Raw genomic sequence first — 19073 nt, 5'->3', positions numbered from 1 at the left:
ACTGTAGTCTTCAGATCTGGGTACTGTCTTACGTTTTAAAATCACAAAGGGAGTTTGGTTAACGTGACAGTCACGACTCATGCAGCTGTAATGTTTTCTTTTTCTTTTGTTTTTACTGGCGATCTTTCCAACACGCATTACATTACGTATTTCATGGCACACTCGTTTTATGCGTATTTGGCGCCACCTATTGTTGTGGGTGTATTATTGACATGTCAAAGTCTAGACCCTGAATATAAGACGACCGCGTTTTTTCAGATGTATTTCCAAGAAAAAAACATCGTCTTATATTCGGGTCAATACGGTAGTATCAAAAGTTTCTAAAAGTTGCCAAATAAATGTGAAAAATAGCTAAATTTGTTGCTTGGTGCTTTTGGAAAAAAAGTTGCTAGGATAGTCTGGAAAGTTGCTAATTTAGCAACAAAATTGCTAAATTGGCAACACTGTTAATTTGTGAGACAAACCCATTATGAAATGTCTGTGTGGAAATATTTTGCCCTCACGTGATATTCTTAATCACATGGATTCCTATTGAAGTGACTGGATTTTGCCCACGAAAATTCGCCAAAACAACGGTAGGCTAAATGGATAAATAATGTAAAACTTGTTGATTATAATTTCGTACAAAATGCTTAAATTATTTCGTAAAACAGATAATAGACAATGCTTGAAAAGTAGTATCATCATTACAAATGCAATTTCAAACACAAATCCAATATTATTCAATAAAATCGATCACATTTCAAGGCTTTTCAAGCCTATGGCTTACCCTAGTACAAAAGTCCACAATCTATTTGCATGAATCACATTCATAACAACACATCATATATCCAATACGGTACAGTCAGTGCAGTTGCACTCTTAATAAATAACAGCTGTATAAATACATTTGTTGAAGTGCTTTATCAAAATCACTTGTAAATCCTTTCATTGGCTTTTCAATTTGGGCCTGTGTTGGAACAAAGAAAATTGTAGTTATGAGAACTATTTTAGTATATTTTAGTAACTATTTAAATGTAAAGATATTAGCCAAATTCTATTATAGACAATTATAACTATTGTTACCTTTTAGATAAAGACCTCCATGGCTCCTTGCATTTCACAAATACAACGTCCTGAGTTGAACTTCCTGTTTGGGGATCTTTCAAACACAACACAATCCTAAAAAATGAAGAATGAAAGCTCTTAAAATTGCGTGAATGTTAATGCATTAAGAAATAAAACATCAGATCAGGTGTCTTTTATTGTGAAGAAAGCTAAATTTTCCACCAAAATATTTTGCGAAAATTAGTTTGAAATGATAAAACAGTATTAAGTTCTAATTTATGTAGAGAAAATGTGTCCAAAAGCTTTTTATGCTCACTATCTGAAGTAAAAATCTTAGAAACATACTTCTTTTGTGTCTCCCCAACTCTGACTCTGATTTTATGGACCTGTATGCCAGAATTAGCAGAATCTCCATACCACCACGAGGAGAGCAGAGTGAGTAAAGAGGATGTGGACTCCTCCAATTTAAACTTCAGCATCAGAAGATCTCCAATGTCCTTCTCGGTTACCACGAGGAATGAGTGAGTTTTATTGGGGGTGATCTTCTCCTGCCTGCTTGATGAAGTTAGTGAAGATAATTAGCAAATGGAATTTGACTCATATGCACACTATATAGTGATCGTTAAGAAGATATAATTTTTTGATTACTCACATGTTCAACTTGAGATCTTCTGCTTCACCATTGGTACCGTAAAGTGAGACTGTCAGTGCTGGTTCCATCGCTAATTGATTTATTTTCCCAAGGAAGTTGATTTTCAGCTGATAATGGAAAACTGAAAATAAAAAATGAATAAATGTTTTAGCGTCCCACAGCCAGGGTTATTATCGTTAACTAAAACTAAAACCATAAATAAAAATAAAAAACTTGAAATAAAAAATGTAAATAAAAAAAATCAGCTAACTGCCAAGGTAACATTTACATTTTTTTAGTTGAAGTACTAAAAAATTAATTTTTTTCCCCTTGAGTTTTTGAAAAGATTCGCATATAGACGACAAAATTGTCAAAATGGTCCTTGTTCACACGGATCCGCGAAAATTACTAAAAATGCTGTATTATGTATACCGGGTCAGTAGTTGGCAATGTCACTTTGTAAAGAAACTCGCGCATGCCTATAGACTGTAATACGCATGCGCATGATGTAACGGTTTTCACAAATTCACATTTTTATAATTTACGTGGAGGTGATAATTGTATCATTTTCAAAAACATGCACTTTAAAACACATTTTCAAAAATGTGCTTTTTAAGTTCCCCAAAATGTAGTTGACGTGTAAATGAACGGCCGAAACGCATAAAAGGGTTTCCATTTTTAATTGAAAACGGTATTGTCTGAACTCCCGCTAAAACTTAATAAAAACTATACGGAAACTAAAAGGCAACAAAATTATTGTTTAAATTACGGTTTCAAAATTCCTCCTCTGAAACTTGACACTGACCTCTGAACGGCATGGAGCCTCGTGTTTTGGTGAACATCTTGATGCTTCTTGCCTTACGAACTTTGCTGACGTCATAGCCCACGGTGTTGCAGCGGTTCTTGCGACACTGGAGGCACATGCCGCGGTCGAACATGTCATTGCTCCCGCAGCTGTACGCTCTGCTAGCTTCTTCCTCATTCAGCAGGGAGTCGATGAACAGGTGGACGGACCGCTCGTGCTCGCATCTGATGCCATTATTTAAGGCTAAGGGTATTAATGAAACATAATTGATATGATTTTAAACTTAAATATGATCTTTTAAGTCATATATGTAAATAATCTGGTTTTTAGCGGTGATGATGAATGATTTCATTGTAGAAAGGTTGCCAAAACAGATTAGAAAGCCAGATTATGAAACATGTGACACAACCTACTCCTGATACATAACTAATCTTTTTCCATCTTTGGGAAAGTTACAAGTAACAGGCATTTTTATCAGACAAATGTTCAGTGCAGAATGCAGTATTATTTTATTCATAGCAAAATAATTCAAAATTAAATTCTTAATAAAAATATGTATAAATGTATTAATTGTATTATTTTAAAATGTATTCAAAATTGTAAAATGCTTTTTTGTGTGTTAAAGTGAATATTTTATTTAGTGCTATTAGCATTAATGAATAGATTAATGAATCCCTCGTTGAACTCCCCGAGATTTTTTTTTTAACTCCCCGAGATTAGAGAAGCAGTCGTCAGTAAAATGACGAGTTTGTGGGTGGGGTCAAGTTGTTCGCTGCCGACCAACGTAAAACATAGGCGAGAATTATGCAAATGTGTTACCCCGTGACCTGTTGCTGTCACGGAAGTGGGATTCGAATTACTAACGACTCGTTTAGGCTGTAGAGAGCCGATTCTTTATTTTGGGAGACAATATTGGACATGGCATAATAGGGGCACTTTAATTGAATATCCCAGATAAGTGTATTTACCAAGTATTCCATAACTGGCAATTTTCTCCAGCGCTCCTCTCATGTTGCAGCCAGGCTGGAAGCTTCCTCCATTAGGGTATATATCCACATGGCCAACTGGCTGCTTAATGCCAATACTGAGACCCAGGGAACCTCGGGTGAATGTGTGGAGGACATCTACAAAATGGGCATCATCTGGGGACAGCCGTCCATGGGCGTGGACCCCTTCAAAATCTGGTCCAGCTGGGTCTAGACCTGCAAAAAATCAAATTGTTGTCCCATATGGTGTTTAAGACCTGTTCTAAGATTTATTTCCAAAAGAACACCAATTAACCTACCTGTGATTCGTCCAACTTTATTGGTTGCATGATTTCCTGCAAAACCTGCAACGTGGGCACCAAGACTGTAGCCAATGAGGTGCAACTTCTCCAGAGGAACCCTGGCAGTCTCCTTATGAATTGGGCACAATGATGGCAAATAAAAACCTAGAATAGCAGTATGTGTAATTTGATTTGATTTGATTTGCTAACACAAACCTCTAACCAGTCTATGAACAGTCCAGTCTCTTGTCCCACCATCTTCGTGTTTTGTGCTGCCACCACATAATGGTTCTGTGCCGTGTCCAACCAGTCCACAACAATGACGTTAGCATCCTTCTCCCTGTTATAAAGTGCGGCAACTAGTTTCTCAACCCAGCTCTCAAACAATCCACTTACCTAGGGGAAAAGAGCTAATTTAACACTAACATACTGAAAAAGAATCAGCTGAATTTATGGAATGCTTGTAACTGTTGCTTTACCGTCCACCCATGAATGACCAAAAAGGTTTTTGAAGTGTTTTTGAAGTTGCAGCTGTTGAGAGTCTCTGGTTTGCCACGCACAATGTAACACACGTCGTCATCTGGTTGGGACGGGTTTCTCAGAGAAAACTTGACATTGGCTTTGTTGACATCTGACAGGTCTCGTAGATCCTCCAGAAAATTATCTATGTAAAGATTGAAAAAGCAATATAGTACTATTAAAATGTACTTTAAATAAAATACATTAAAAAGTCCACATAAAAATGCAATATAAAATTTTTAAAAAGTAATTTAAAAAAAATAATTTTAAGAAGTATTTTAAAATTCTATAATATTAGAATTATAAAATTGAGCATGCAAAAATATAATATCAACATTGGTCATTGAAAAATATTCAAATAAAAATTTATATAAATAAAATAAAAATTAAAAATATAAAATTAAAAATGTAATTAAAAATACATGAAATACACTGAAAGTGACACAACATTGTAAAAAGTAAAATTAAAATGTCTATGGAATAAAAAATAAGTAAATTATTTTGTAATTATAAATATTATAAAAAATCTGCATTATGATTATAAAATTGTATGTAAATATAATATATTAAGATATACTATTAAAATAAATGTATTCGAAATTATTATCATTAATTGTAATTAAATAGCTATTAAATCCCATTAAAATAACATTTGAATTGAAGGCATTAATTGACAATCTTACATGAAAACTGTAATTTTAAAAAGAAAAATATATATATATTTTAATTAAAAATTTAATATTTAAGTAAAAATAATATATACATAATATAAAATAAAATATGGAATAATAAACATTAGGTTTAAAATTGTATATACTTGGCATGCTTAAAACAGGTTATGAGAGGACAATAAATATTTCCATAGTTCAGCTCAGTTGACATAATAGGTGGGTGGAGCCATAATATGCTTACTATACCCAATTGTCACACCTTTAATCGATGGGATATCAGATTGCTCTGAAGATTAGGCTACCTTGTGATGAGTATGAACTTGAAATGTACTTTTAAGAAATCCTCCATAAAACATCTAACATCTAAGTAGACTCGAACAAATGTTTAGTAAAAGGGCACCGGTGCCTTCTACAGGCTAATTCATGGATTTAAAAGCTCAGACAGATGCCGGATATTAAAGTTTTCCCATCATAAATGCAGGATTTGCGGTAGGAATTGAAAACACAGACATTACAAATTAAAGAATCGCGTCGCTTCCAAATAAAATAACGCCTCAGGTTATCCGAATGCATTTCTCACAGCGCAACAACAAACATTTCAAACAACTTACCAAAGAGTTCGTTGGAGAAGATTTCTTTCTCCAGAGCAGCGACGAACAGACCAATGAAGCTTAATACGAGCCACCAAACGCATTGGAATGACAAAATGTTCATGTCTTTTCTGCGTAAACTTTGGGCGCTTGTGATCCTCACCTGTCGCGCTCCGTTCAACTTAAACTGAGAAAATAAAATATTGGCAAACTCCCGGTGCTGCTTGAATACTCGCTAATGAAATCTGAGACTCAGACTTCAGTTTAGTTACTAAATAGCACTAGTAAGAGCCATTGGTCTCAGCCCACAGGCGGGGTAATACGGTCACGCATTTGTTTAAAGAGCTGTGTAAGTTTCACGAGGTTCTTTACCATAATAACACATGCAGTTTTAACCTTGAACTGACCTTCTTTTACCCAAATATGAAAATTCTGTCATACTCACTTTCGGATCATTTTAGATCCATGTGGTCTTCTTTCTTTCATGGAGCGAAAGGAGAGGTGAACAGGAGAGAGGAAAGTGAACATCTATCTATCTATCTATCTATCTATCTATCTGGCAAGGTTCTCCCCAAGTTATGAACAAATGTTCTTGCAGTAACAGTAATAGAACATTTGACTGCAGTTATCTGGTCTTTAATAATGTTCTAAAAATGTTAGCACAAAAACATTATACATCATTGATGAAAAAGTTTATTTTTGTATCGTGTTGGTTTGACGTTCGTGTAATGTTATTTAGGCCTACTACTTGATTCAGAAAGTTCTGAGAACATTCAAAAAGTAACATTTCCATAGAATGTTCCTGTAATGTTCATATAACCAACAACAAAAAAAGTTTTTAAAACATTTAAAAATGAGTCATTTTGAGCATTCAGAGAACATTTAGAAATAACGTATATAAACTTATTGAACATTAGCAAAATGTTCTTAGAACATATTTATAGAACATATCTATCTATCTATCTATCTATCCAGATCTCATTAAATGACGTGGGCTATTATTGTCTGCATTAATTTTTTGTCTCCAAATGGACACTTTTGGTCTTAATTCTCCCGTTTATAAGATCATTCTCCTGAGGAAATTAAATCTCACATGTCTCTTCAAGAGTTTCAATAAAGATCTCAAAGTCTCAAACTGTGCTCAGATTTGCAGACCAAAGTTTAATGAAATGATTTGAGCCATTACTGCATTCATTTTATAGTTCTGTAAAATATTTTGGAGTTCAAAATTTTACATTTTTTGTTGCATTAAAATTTTTCAGTTGTTTCAGCTATCTATCTATCTATCTATCTATCTATCTATCTATCTATCTATCGCTCTATCTATCTATCTATCTGTCTATCGTTCTATCGTTTTATCTATCTATCTATCTATCTATCTATCGTTCTATCGTTTTATCTATCTATATATCTATCTATCGTTCTATCTATCTATCGCTCTATCGTTCTATCTATCTATCGTTCTATCTATCTATCTATCGTTCTATCTATCTATCGTTCTATCTATCTATCTATCGTTCTATCTATCTATCTATCTGTCTATCTATCTATCTATCTATCTATCTATCTATCGTTCTATCGTTCGTTCTATCTGTCTATCGTTCTATCTATCTATCGTTCTATCTATCTATCGCTCTATCGTTCTATCTATCTATCGTTCTATCTATCTATCTATCGTTCTATCTATCTATCGTTCTATCTATCTATCTATCTATCTGTCTATCTATCTATCTATCGTTCTATCTATCTATCTATCTATCTGTCTATCTATCTATCTATCTATCTATCTATCGTTCTATCGTTCTATTGTTCTATCTGTCTAGCTATCATTCTATCAATTGTTCTATTTATCATTCTATCTATTGTTCAATTTAAAACCATGTTTTAAACTTCTTTTTATAAATTTGTCATGCATTTGTCTCACTTCACATATTCCTATGAAACTGCGCAGATCTCTAGTTTGAATCTAAAGCTTATAGGTTGAATAACTATGTAAATGACTCAGACAGGTTTTAGACCCTTCACTTCAAACTGACCTTTGGTGGCAACAACCTGTTATTTCATGAAAATTGACATAGGTTATGTCAGTATTCATGCAATTAATTCATTCAACATGGAGGAAAGAGAAAAGTAAAGTCTCTTTACTTGACATTTGAGAGAACAAAGACTTGTAACTCATTATGTGCCAATACCCTCAGTGCTCTTTGCATGCATTGTGTCATAGTCATACTATAACACTCAGACCCTGCCAAAACTCTGTGACACCTGCACTGTGGTCATTCCTTCCATTTGTTATAACAAGGATCAGGCACCAGAATTGCTGGTTTTATCCAGAATATTCTTAGAGAACAAAAACATAACTAATAACCTGTCACATGTTCTTTAGCAGATTGAAACGCTTCTAGAAATCATTGTCCACCATAACTCAGAGGAGCTTGAATATGATTTCTAAGAAGAATTAGAAAGTGGTAAATCAAAGTCTTCATTTAAATCTCTGTATCTAACTTTTTTATTCCTTAATGTGATAAACTGGCAGAAGTATGGTATATTCCAAAAATTTAACGCTGCAGTTTCACAACAGTCTCTTGCAGAAGGTTCTGACTAATCAAAGTATTGGAATGTTGTATTTTCATTCCAAGAACTTGTTCTTCCACGAAAAAAGGAAGGGGATCTTGAAAAACAAACGCATTGTGTTTTGATTCGAGGCTACTGCACGTGAGTCGCTCTCCCATTAAACAATGTGAGTCAGTTCACTCTTTTTAAAAATTTTTTTTTACAACAGCTATTTGAATGGATGAAGCTTCATTCACATAACATCTTATATGAATGAAGCTAATGTGAACAAAACAATGACAGGTGGTTGTTTTATTTGGTTTTTATTACTTATTAGATTAATATATATATATATATATATATATAAACAACACATTCTAAAAAGATTAAGGCCCTGCGAAATACGTCAAGTCCCAGATTTTTGTTGATGCTGTGAAATTTGCAGCCAATTTCAAAATAGTTTTAATTTGTTTAAGACCTGAAATATCAAAAACATTCCTAAAGAGGATTTAAAAATGACATTATACAAATTAAATGCAGACATGTCATTCGCACATAAAATGAAGATTTAAATAAAAAATGCAAAGCGCTCACATACAGTAACATAATGTTTATTAAAATGACATCATACAGTGCACGGCATATAGATTCATATGATCACAACTGATCATTTCTTTTCCTTCCAGTGACTTGAATCAATCAACGTTTGTTTATAAAAATAGAGAGGCTACATAATTCAAAAGAAAAGGCAAGAGCACTTCAGAAACATGGAATACATATATTATGTGCTTAATATACAAAAATATACATTTAATAAATAGGAAAAAGGAACAGTTTTGGTGTATTTGTGGCTATTATGTGGGGCAGTCAACCCTGTCAGGCCTGGACAACTGTCAACATTTCTTAGATCAAAGGCATCTTGTTTTACTTCTTGGCTGGCTCATGCATAAACTAAAGTCGTTTCTTGCCTCATTATTTTCTCAAAATGCAGACGAAACAATCTTTGAGTTGCTTTGAGGGTGACGAGAAATAAAACAAAAGTGGCAGAATCGTTTGTTGATTTTTCTCTTTTACCAAACAAAACTGAATTGAAAGAAGTGACAAAAAAACAACACAACAAAATTGAATTAGCAGAATCGTTTGTTGATTTTGCTCTTTTACCAAACAATACTGAATCAAAGGGAGGCAAAGCCTTTAAAGTGACCTGTGCCAGACAAAATAACCCAAGAACTGAAAGAAAGGTAGACATTTAAAGAGCTGTTTGTAAGTATATATAATGACAATTACAAATATTTACAGTAATAATTTCATCTTGATTCAGCAGAGAGAGGATTTGGTCCCATTTTTTTGTTAAAGCAATTCAGACTGATTTTCGGTTGCAACAGACAAATCTAAAAGTTTTGCTTTCGGAACTGAAGCAAAGAGGATTAGCATAGCTACAAAACTGCTCTGGTACAACCTAATTCACAGTACAACCAAACAAACGGCTAAATAACCTAGTTACTAAGTGGAATTTCAAGAGTAATACTGATAAACCAAATAAACCGTAACATGTTTCGAGTGGAATCTTTCTCCAAAAGAAGAGTCTCTTTGGTGGACAACTAGCCAAACATTTTAACTAAGTCCAAGTCATTTTTAGATAGACTGGAACTGATTACTTGCATAACTATGTTGCATGGAGACTTGATCATTTTTATGGATTAAAGACGCAGGAAAGATTGTCTAGCCAGATCTCAGATGACCTGTAATGTGTCTTGAGTGGTATCCAAAGTGATTGTTTTGTTTTAAAACTGCACAGCAGCAACATTTTTAAGATGTGGTTTCTTGCAGGATGTGTTTCTGGATTTGCGTGGGGTGAAGGTTACTAGTCCGAATATTCGGGAAAGGTTTTGTCTCAACCGTTCCAGTTTTCCCTGGCAGATTCCGTGCCAGATCCCAGCAGAGGTGGATTTTGACGTGTCTTTACTCGGTGCTCTGTTTGAACGAACTTCCGTGCATCTTCAACTTGTGCAATCTGCCAGTGTAAAGTGCACAGGGTTTAGTCAAACAAAACTCACCACAACAAATAAAACAGGAACATAATAACTGAGCAGGGAAGGTCACTTTTATGGAGCCGTGTCAACAGATGGGGCAGATGGCAGATAGAAATTTACCTCTGGTTTTTGCGGCTCGACTGGGTTTCTTTCTCTTTCATGAAGACGGCGGCCTCACCTCCACGGGAAAGGTAGGAAAATTCACCTTCTTTGGCACTGAAGATGATCCTAGATCAAAAACAAACATACATTCTGAATTTTGCACAAGTTTTAAAGGTATAAAAAGTACAAAATAAAAATGTGATGCAATAAAAATGCACATCAATAGTAATAAAGATAAAACTGTGTATTCATTATGGCAAAATAATATATAAAAATAATATTACATATAATTATATAACATAATAATTATATTAAAAAAAATTTAAGTTGTCAAAATATGTTTCTCTCTGCTTACTTAGACTGTCTTTCTCCTGATTTGATGCGTAGTTTGCGGATGTGGAAGGTATCGGGGTTCCACCATGGCCAGCTGATGAGGGTGTCTTTCTCCCAGAGAAGTTTTACCATCAGCAGCTCTCCGATGTCTGTGTCCGTGGTCAGCAGGAAAGACATGGTGGTGTTCGTGTTCAAAGCAGGCCTGTGGATTAAAAAAACCATCTCTATCACTTTCTCTGTTATCTCAGTTCAGGACGGAGTCCAATCTGAGGCAAAACATGGTCTAAAATAGTTGCATGGCCTATTTTTTGGTACCATAAAAAAAATCACTGAAACCAAAGAAAGTCCAAGATCTTTCTTAGTATATATCTTAACATTGCATTTGTAGTTAATTTAGAACTAGTGTGAACTAAGTCCTGACATATCAATCAGGAAATGCTGCTAACTTACATAATGTAGGGGATATTTTCCTTCTCGCCATGGATTCCGTACAGTGAGATCTTCATGGGCTGATCAGTGTAGCTTAATTTTGTCTTGCCGAAGAAGTGGACCTTTACTTGATAATGGAAAACTGTGGAAAGATGGTTATATTTAGAAAGGATTTTTAATATAAAATTTAAAAATCATCTAAAAATCTAAATTTATATAAAAATAAAATACATTCTTTATTTGTTTTATTAATTTCATAAACTTTGGTGCTCCTCACCTTTATATGGCATCACGTCTCTGGTCTTCATGTACATCTTGCTGCTTCTGCGTGTGCGAATTTTGTTGACTCCGTAGCCCACCTTGTTGCAGCGGTTCTTGCGGCAGCTGAGGCACATGCCCTTGTTGAAGCTGTCTTTGGAGCTGCAACGGTAAGCAAAGCTTTCTTGCTCCTGGTTCACCAGCGAGTCGATGAACAGGTGGATGGAGCGCTCGTGGGAGCACTTCACGATCTGATCCATGTCTGTGGAGAACCAAGAAAAACATTGAAGCTTGTGTTGAAATCTAAGAACGTCTGAGGAGGACAGTGGGAACGTACTTCTTAAACCAGTGGTGGCCACCATCAACACAGTGTTCTGGAGGTCACAGCCGGGTTGGAATGTTCCTCCGTTGGGGTAGATGTCTATGTGGCCCACTGGCCTCTGAATCCCAATGCTGCGATCTGGGGAACCGCGGGTGTTGGTGTGAAGAACGTCCACAAAAAGGGCATCATCGGGAGAAAGAGTGCTTTGGGCATCTGCGTACTCAAAACTAGGGCCAGCAGGATCCATGCCTGAAGATACAATAAGATTGGTCCATTAATGGTTAATCAATGCATTTTTATGGGTAAATTAGAAAAGTGACACCCTAGGAAACAACATCAAGTTACCTGTGATTCTGTTAACTTTATGTTTGGTAAGAAGACCAGCGATTCCTGCTACATGAGCACCAAGACTGTAGCCCAACAGATGCAGCCTCTCCCAAGGATAGTCAATCTCAGCCTGGATGAAGAAACCAGAAAATATGAAGTTTACTGCATAAAACAAACTCTATATCTTCATCAGATGCTCTTCATCTTGACGTAGAACAAATCACCTCCGAGTGTTTGACATACCTGTAACCAGTTGACAAACTTGGCCACATCCCTCCCCACTAGTTTGGTGTAGGCAGCTGATGTAGGGTAGTGTTGTTGCGCGCGGGACAACCAGTCCACTACAATCACGTTGGCTGTTGGCTCTCGATCATACAGGGCTGTTACCAGTTTGGGAACCCAGCTTTCAAACATACCCGTGACCTGAGACGAAATCATTGGCGTCATGGTTTGGACTGCTTTGCACATTCACTCAATGTTGTCAACAAGTGTAGTAGAAACACTCACCGTCCATCCGTGAATAACTATGAAAGTCTTGGTGTCTGGATTGAAGTTACATTCTTTGATGGTTTCGGGTTGGCCTGGAACTATGTAGCACAGATCGTCTTCAGGTTCTTCGCTGGTCCTGAAGGAAAACTTGGACTCAATGTCACTGAAGTCCGTCATCCATTCTGTGGCATTTTCCATGATGTTGTCTGTCAAAATCCAGATTAACAAGTTTAACTGCAAGCAAGGTAAGTGCAGCCTACATTAAGTGCTTTTTACTTGTAAGCTGCTTATAAAAAAATTAATTATTGAAGTTGTAAAGAAGCTTATCTTGCATGTGCTTATACTTTTCACTTATTTTGTATATGAGGAATTATTTCCAAATGGCAAGCTTGGATCCTTTCCCAGTGCTTGACTGACTATACATAAAAAATAGTTTTGCTATAAGTCCTTCAATATGTATTCATAACTGACTGGTCTGGCATGTCAAATACATGTAAACAAAGTCTCAAACAACAGTTTGACATGATAATTACTGTGTCGTATATATTAAAGTCAAAGTTTACCATTTATTTAGATACTATTAAGTTTTATAGATAATGTTTACAAATCATCAAGCTTGGAAGATATTTTAAAAGGTAAAAGTTGATGAAAATAGACTGACCATAACAAGACTTGAAGGAATTAATGACATTTACAAGCGCCATATAATAATAAATGCTACGTAAAAATACAAAAGATTAATAAAACCAAGAACAAAATGTACATTACTTTTTTTTTTACCAAAATATTTTTTGCACCACCAAACATGGTCTTTTAAGACATAAAAATAATAATGCAGTATATAAAATAACATATAATTGTATAAATAAAAAATACAAGTAACAATACATTTTGTAACATTTTGCACCATCCAAAATTATTTTCTGAGACATAATTTATAAATATAAAAGTATACATTTATATAAAGATAATGCATAAAGGTATAAAATTAAAATGCAGTAAAATAAGGTCATGCCTCCTACATAACTTATGCGGTCATACTGGTGCAATAAGATCGTTTTCTGATATTTGTCACTACTGATATTTATTATTCGACTTCCAGTTAAGCACCGGAAACGTGTAACTTGAACACTTTTTAAACTTTATAAACAACATTCATTCTATGATTTCATAAAACAAATAAGCTTATACTTACTAAAAGTGGCGAATCCACTCGCTGGCTCAATCGTAGTTGCAAAACCCGAGGAAATGTAGACCAAATACATCCAAGATATAAAACAAGCGCTGCTTACTCTCCCCATATTAATATAATTATAATGATCACGGATGCAACAACTTATTATACTGAGCGTAAAAGCCGTTGAGACCCGGGTATTTACAGCGTTACAGCAGGTTAATATTCCAGTTGGGGGGTAGCAGCTGCTTGATATCTTGTGTCCAGAGTTTCTCTCAAGAGTTTAAATCATTACCGCTACAAGTGTGTCTTTATCCTCCCGTGCGGGACCGCATGCAAATCAGTGAAATTCTATTGGTCAAGAGAGGCGGGGTAAGACCTGATATGACCAATAAAACGCCAGGAACCCCCACACTGACGTCAATTACATGTCTATGAAGTTGTGAGGCCCCTGAGAGTCTACAAGCAAATCAGTTTATCAAGCACTTTTTTTTGTTGGTGAAATCCAGTTCCAATTCATTTTTCTGAATCTAAGGTATTACAAAATATAAAAATACAAACGTGTTTTAAAAAGTAAATTATTAATGAGTTATGAAGAATATGTTTTTAAATTACACTTTTAATTGTTTACTTTTACATTTAAAGTCATTTTTATTTAAAAGTTACATCAATAGAAAAAAAGTAGTCTAACTATAACTGTATATTGTAAAACTATTAAAAACTGAATTAGCTGACTGTAATTAGGCATAATCATAAATCTTAAAAATAATCAGGGACTTCTGTCAAAGTTGTGTGGTAGACTTTTATATCATGAAATGTATTTATTTAATTACTTACCTACTTACTAGTTAAATGTTGGCAATATCCCTGCCTTTGTATTCCTACAATTCTGATAGATTTTCAGATTTATGTGAAGGAACCCATTCCTGTTTGATCATCACAGTCTACTCAAGGTCATCACAACCAACTGATAAAATCGCCCACACTGTTTGATCAGCGCTTTGAAACAAATGAAAATGTCACTTTAAATTCAAACATTGTACACCGTGTTCACACAGAATGCCTACCGGCTACCGCTCAACTAAAACACACCTGCGGGAATATTTGCCAAGTTAAAAACCAACAATATAATGTGTGCCAATCACAGCTTGCTCTTGGCAGCATATGGAAGAGGGTCACAAATATCAGTGTGATTTGCATTCAGGGAGACAGACGGTCAGTGGGCGTGTTTAGCCACCCTGCGTCTTATTGGCCAGACAGCAGTGAGCTGACAGACAGCCAAGACTTTTTAATGTTTTAGCAATGTTTCATCACTTGCTCACCAATGGATCCTCTGCAGTGAATGGGTGCCGTCAGAATGAGAGTCCAAGCAGCTGATAAAAAAATCACAATAATCCAAAAAGAATCCACATGACTTCAGTCCATCAATTAATCTTGTGAAGTGAAAAACTGTGAGTTTGTAAGAAACAAATCCATCATTACCGTTTTTTAACTTTAAACAGTCGCTTCTGGCCAAAATATGAGTCCATAATCCATAATAATGCTTCCTCCAGTGAAAACGTCCATCCCCTGTTGTCCTCTCACATCAAAGACCACCTGTTTAGAAACGCTTTGGACCATTTTCGCTTGCAAATAGTGCTTGAATTGTGCATAGTTCTCTCAAGATTCAGACAAGACAACTTTTTTTCACTGGAAAAAAGCTATATTATGGATAGAGGACTCATATTTTAGCCGGAAGCCGGTTTGAAGTTAAAAACATCTTATTCATGGATTTGATTCTTACAAACATGCAGCTTTTTGCTTTACTTGAGTCGTGTGGATTGCTTGTGGTTTACTGTAATGTGTTTATCAGCTGTTTGGACACTCATTCTAACGGCACCCATTCACTATAGCTGATGATGAGCAAGTGAAAAAATGCTTAATTTCTCCAAATCTGTTCTGATGAAGAAACAAACTCATCTACAGTACATCTTGTATGGCCTGAGGGTGGGTACATTTTCAGCAATTTTTCTTTTTTTTTGTTGAACTATTCCTTTAATATAATGTTAAAAATGCTATTTTGGTTTGGATGAAGAACTTTTGGAAAGCTTAGGTAATCCTAAATGGCCCAACCCAGAAATTCCAAAGCAGACAACGCCTAACGCCTGTTTATGGTTATGGTTTGTCACATAGAAATCAGTGTTAAAATTCGGTATTTACTGTGCTCTGGTAATATTATCTTAATGAAAGACTGCAAATGAGATGTAGTTTCCACCTAAAATGTTCACAGTTTGATGTACTAGGCCTCCACAAATGTGTTTTTATATATTCAAATGCATATTTAATTTCTGAAGCATTGGGAGTATATCAGCATTGCTGTTTAAATAGATGTTGCAAATTTGTTGCATGTATAAAGTGCAATGAAATAGCAGCACTGAATACAACAACATCAGACTCACAGATTTGCATCTTTTACACAGTTCAGGGAAATATGTTAACAGTGATTCCAAATGTTTGCGAGAGCACTAAATAAAACCCATCTGGTCAAGGCCATGACTCAAACTTCCAAGGCTTTCATCTTTTAGTCTTATCCTTCATTCCCATCTCGAGTTTAGCAAAGGTTTTTTGATTACATAAATGAGGCCAGAGCACCAGTCTCTTGATAGCTGCATCTAGCTGCATTCATGTTGAAACATTAGGATTGCAGAGTCAGATCCCGATGGGCATGAAACTAATGCCCCGTTCAGCTGTGAATGTTGTAACTTTGTCTGCTTAAACCCTCAAAAGGGGTAATTGGAAAGATTTAGATTTTGTCTTGTTACACCTATGAAAAAAGATTACTACAAATAATAAAATATAAAAAATAAAAACTTTAAAAGAATAAAATATATATTATTAATGCTGTCAAATGATTATAATAAGTTAAAATTAATCATAATCTTTATACATAATGTAAATAAATTATTTTATGTATTTATTTTTTATATATTTTTAAGAATTAAAAAAAATATATTAATAATTTATTTTAATGCATTCAGTACTTTCTGAGAAAAGAAAATAATATTTTTAGTCATTTTTTTCACCCATCTATAGTAAGAGGATGTGAGGAGTTTATAAAAATAATCGGAAGTCTCGCTTCTCAAAATTAATGTGTAAGAGGTTTCTTCGTTTTTTTAATAGAATGTTTATTTTAGATTCACGTCACTCATCGGAAGTCATGTTGAAATTATGGCCAATGACAATGCAAAATGTCAGATTATGACAAATATTGATGTAGAATAAATAGCCTATAAATGGGCATGCAGCTGTTATTCATGGAAATCAATGAAAACGCATTATGAAACATTTTTTATTTTTTTTACAATAATAAGGTGATTTTAAAGTTATTTCTATAAGATTTTTAAACATTTTATCAGATACACAATGTGTTAATTGCATTTTGGCATCTTCATTGTGCATGAAGTTGTAAAGCTATACAAGGTGCTTCTTATAAAGAAAATTTAGTGCTGATATTTCTTCAGAACAGAGTTGACATTTTTAAGATTGCCCTCTACTGACAAACACACAAAAAGATATGATAAATTAAAAAGTAGAGAATTTAGATGATGATGAAAAATGAACAAAAATATAAATAATGGCAAGGGTTGATATCTGGGGACAAGTTTTAAGACTTTTGAGTAAGACTTCTGTCAAGTAAACTGAAATGTACATGTATATAAATGCTAAATAAATAAAAACTAAATAAAAAATTCTAGCTTCTAGTAGCGTACCATTTTTTTTCCAATCAAAATATGCATGTTTGCAATATCGTAAGAGTTTAAATAGAGTTTTTCCCTATAGTCCTACTTAAGCATTATACATCTGCGTATTTAGATTTATTCAGGAGGGGGTTTAGACATTTTGACAGAGCAAATAAAGGCTACAAGCCTCCCGACAGAATCCAGTCACGTGCTGATGAGGGCTTTCTCTCAGCTTGAGATAAGCCTCATTTGTTTTGCTTTCAAAGCCGCGAATGGTGAAGTTCAGCGAATGCAATGGATTAGCATTACATTCAGTTGCGGCTCTTCTGGGTCCTTTAAAGGGGAAGTCGTCCAAAATGTTGGGTGTCATTAGTGAGCAACAGCTGGCCGACTCGCTGCTCTCAGAGAACTGTGGGAGAAATCCAAGTGTTTAATCTTTCCCAGACAGCTGGCCCATGATGAAGAACACCCATGTGATTCCCTTTGCACACCACTATTTTTTAGTCCTTTGCGGATGAATCAGACGATAAAAGACACATGCAGTTGACTTTAATCCCCGTTGTGACATGAATCTGTTCCGTGACTTTTAAAAGTGATTCATTCAACAACAGCACATGGGTGATTTTATAATTGGAGATACATTTGGTATTTCATGAAGTTAAGGGGAAAAAAACTGTTCACTAATAGCAATTCTTTCCAGTATCTTATTGAAAACATATTCAATTTTAATAATTCAGTGCTGGCCAAACACAAGTTACTTCCTTTTTTTACTTTTAATGGGAAAAAAAAGAAGAAAAAAATATGTTTTTATGGTATTGTTTGTCAACTCTGTTACGGACAAATTAGGCAATGTGGAAATATTATAAGGGTGCATCATATCTCAATTATTTTTTATGAGATTTTAAACAACAATTGTAAAAATAGTGAAAATAGTTCATAAACAGAGTTGACCCTTTAAGTAACAGAATTGTAAAGTAACAGAATTGACAGAATTTTTTGCCAAAAACTCCACTTGCTAGCATAAATGCTAAGAGCACAAGACACTAATGAAATCATGATTAAAATACCTTTAAATAACCCAATTTGTGATCAGTAATAAATTTGGTTTTCCTTTTGATATTGTGGTAACAGTGTTGACGTTCTTCAAAATAACTTAAATAACTTTTCAGATTAAAATATTTTCTCAGAGAGAGCACACAGACTTTTCAGTGCTTCAGATCTTATCAGTGAGGGAAAGAGTCATCATTTCCTGTATCTTACATAGTTGTGGGAGATAATTCCACCAATTTGAAGGCAAAATATGGTACGGTAACAAGAGTTGACGCAAGATTTAAGGACACACATTTTTATAAGAAAAAAGTTATTTGTAAACAATTTAATGTTGTAGAATTAAGTAAATTATTATTTAGGGCTTTTATCAATAAAATGAATGAAATATTACAAAAAGAAAAGTACAATAAAATATTTTGATTACACAGTGATACATGATGGAAAAAATGCACTGACTCATTCGGACAACAAGAAATCATGATTTTGAGCTATTTAAGACACTTTTTACACAAATTGTTATTGACTGTAACATCTTGCAATTCATAACAATAAGTAGCAAATTATTAAAATAATTACAAATATAACCATTTGAAAAAAAGCAGAAAAAAATAATGACTTCGGACACCAAATGTACCTGCAATTATAGAATCACCCACATGCGACACATCTGGTCATGCGACGCTGAATCCGGCGTAGCGCTGTTTCATATGAAATAACACGGCTGTCAGTAGGGGTCTCTGAGTTATGAGAGACC

At 34.6% G+C, this 19073-nt stretch overlaps 2 protein-coding genes across 3 annotated transcripts; both read right to left on the bottom strand.

The window, feature by feature from the left end:
* Positions 1-316: 316 nt before the first annotated feature.
* LOC107715087 (lipoprotein lipase-like) lies at positions 317-5760 on the bottom strand. 2 transcript variants are annotated; one of them, XM_016521133.1, is made up of 10 exons: positions 5552-5760; positions 4230-4414; positions 3967-4146; positions 3769-3880; positions 3452-3685; positions 2484-2726; positions 1700-1820; positions 1393-1599; positions 1066-1161; positions 317-949 (listed from the first exon to the last, which is right to left on the bottom strand). In XM_016521133.1, exons 1-10 carry the CDS (start codon positions 5652-5654, stop codon positions 928-930), a joined length of 1503 nt encoding a protein of 500 aa, XP_016376619.1. In that variant the 5' UTR covers positions 5655-5760; the 3' UTR covers positions 317-927. The 2 variants fall into 2 exon arrangements, with proteins under 2 accessions (XP_016376619.1, XP_016376621.1); XM_016521135.1 differs by lacking the exon at positions 2484-2726.
* A 2918-nt stretch (positions 5761-8678) lies between these two features.
* lpla (lipoprotein lipase a) lies at positions 8679-13846 on the bottom strand. The gene is made up of 10 exons (XM_016521132.1): positions 13572-13846; positions 12395-12582; positions 12131-12310; positions 11906-12017; positions 11576-11809; positions 11258-11500; positions 11002-11122; positions 10574-10753; positions 10237-10344; positions 8679-10097 (listed from the first exon to the last, which is right to left on the bottom strand). Exons 1-10 carry the CDS (start codon positions 13675-13677, stop codon positions 10046-10048), a joined length of 1524 nt encoding a protein of 507 aa, XP_016376618.1. The 5' UTR covers positions 13678-13846; the 3' UTR covers positions 8679-10045.
* Positions 13847-19073: the final 5227 nt, after the last annotated feature.

The sequence above is a fragment of the Sinocyclocheilus rhinocerous genome, unplaced genomic scaffold (assembly GCF_001515625.1).
Source record: "Sinocyclocheilus rhinocerous isolate Xijiao unplaced genomic scaffold, SAMN03320098_v1.1 scaffold509, whole genome shotgun sequence".
Lineage (NCBI taxonomy): Eukaryota > Metazoa > Chordata > Actinopteri > Cypriniformes > Cyprinidae > Sinocyclocheilus > Sinocyclocheilus rhinocerous.
Note: the sequence above shows the minus strand (reverse complement) of the source record. Positions and strands in the feature narration are given on the sequence as shown.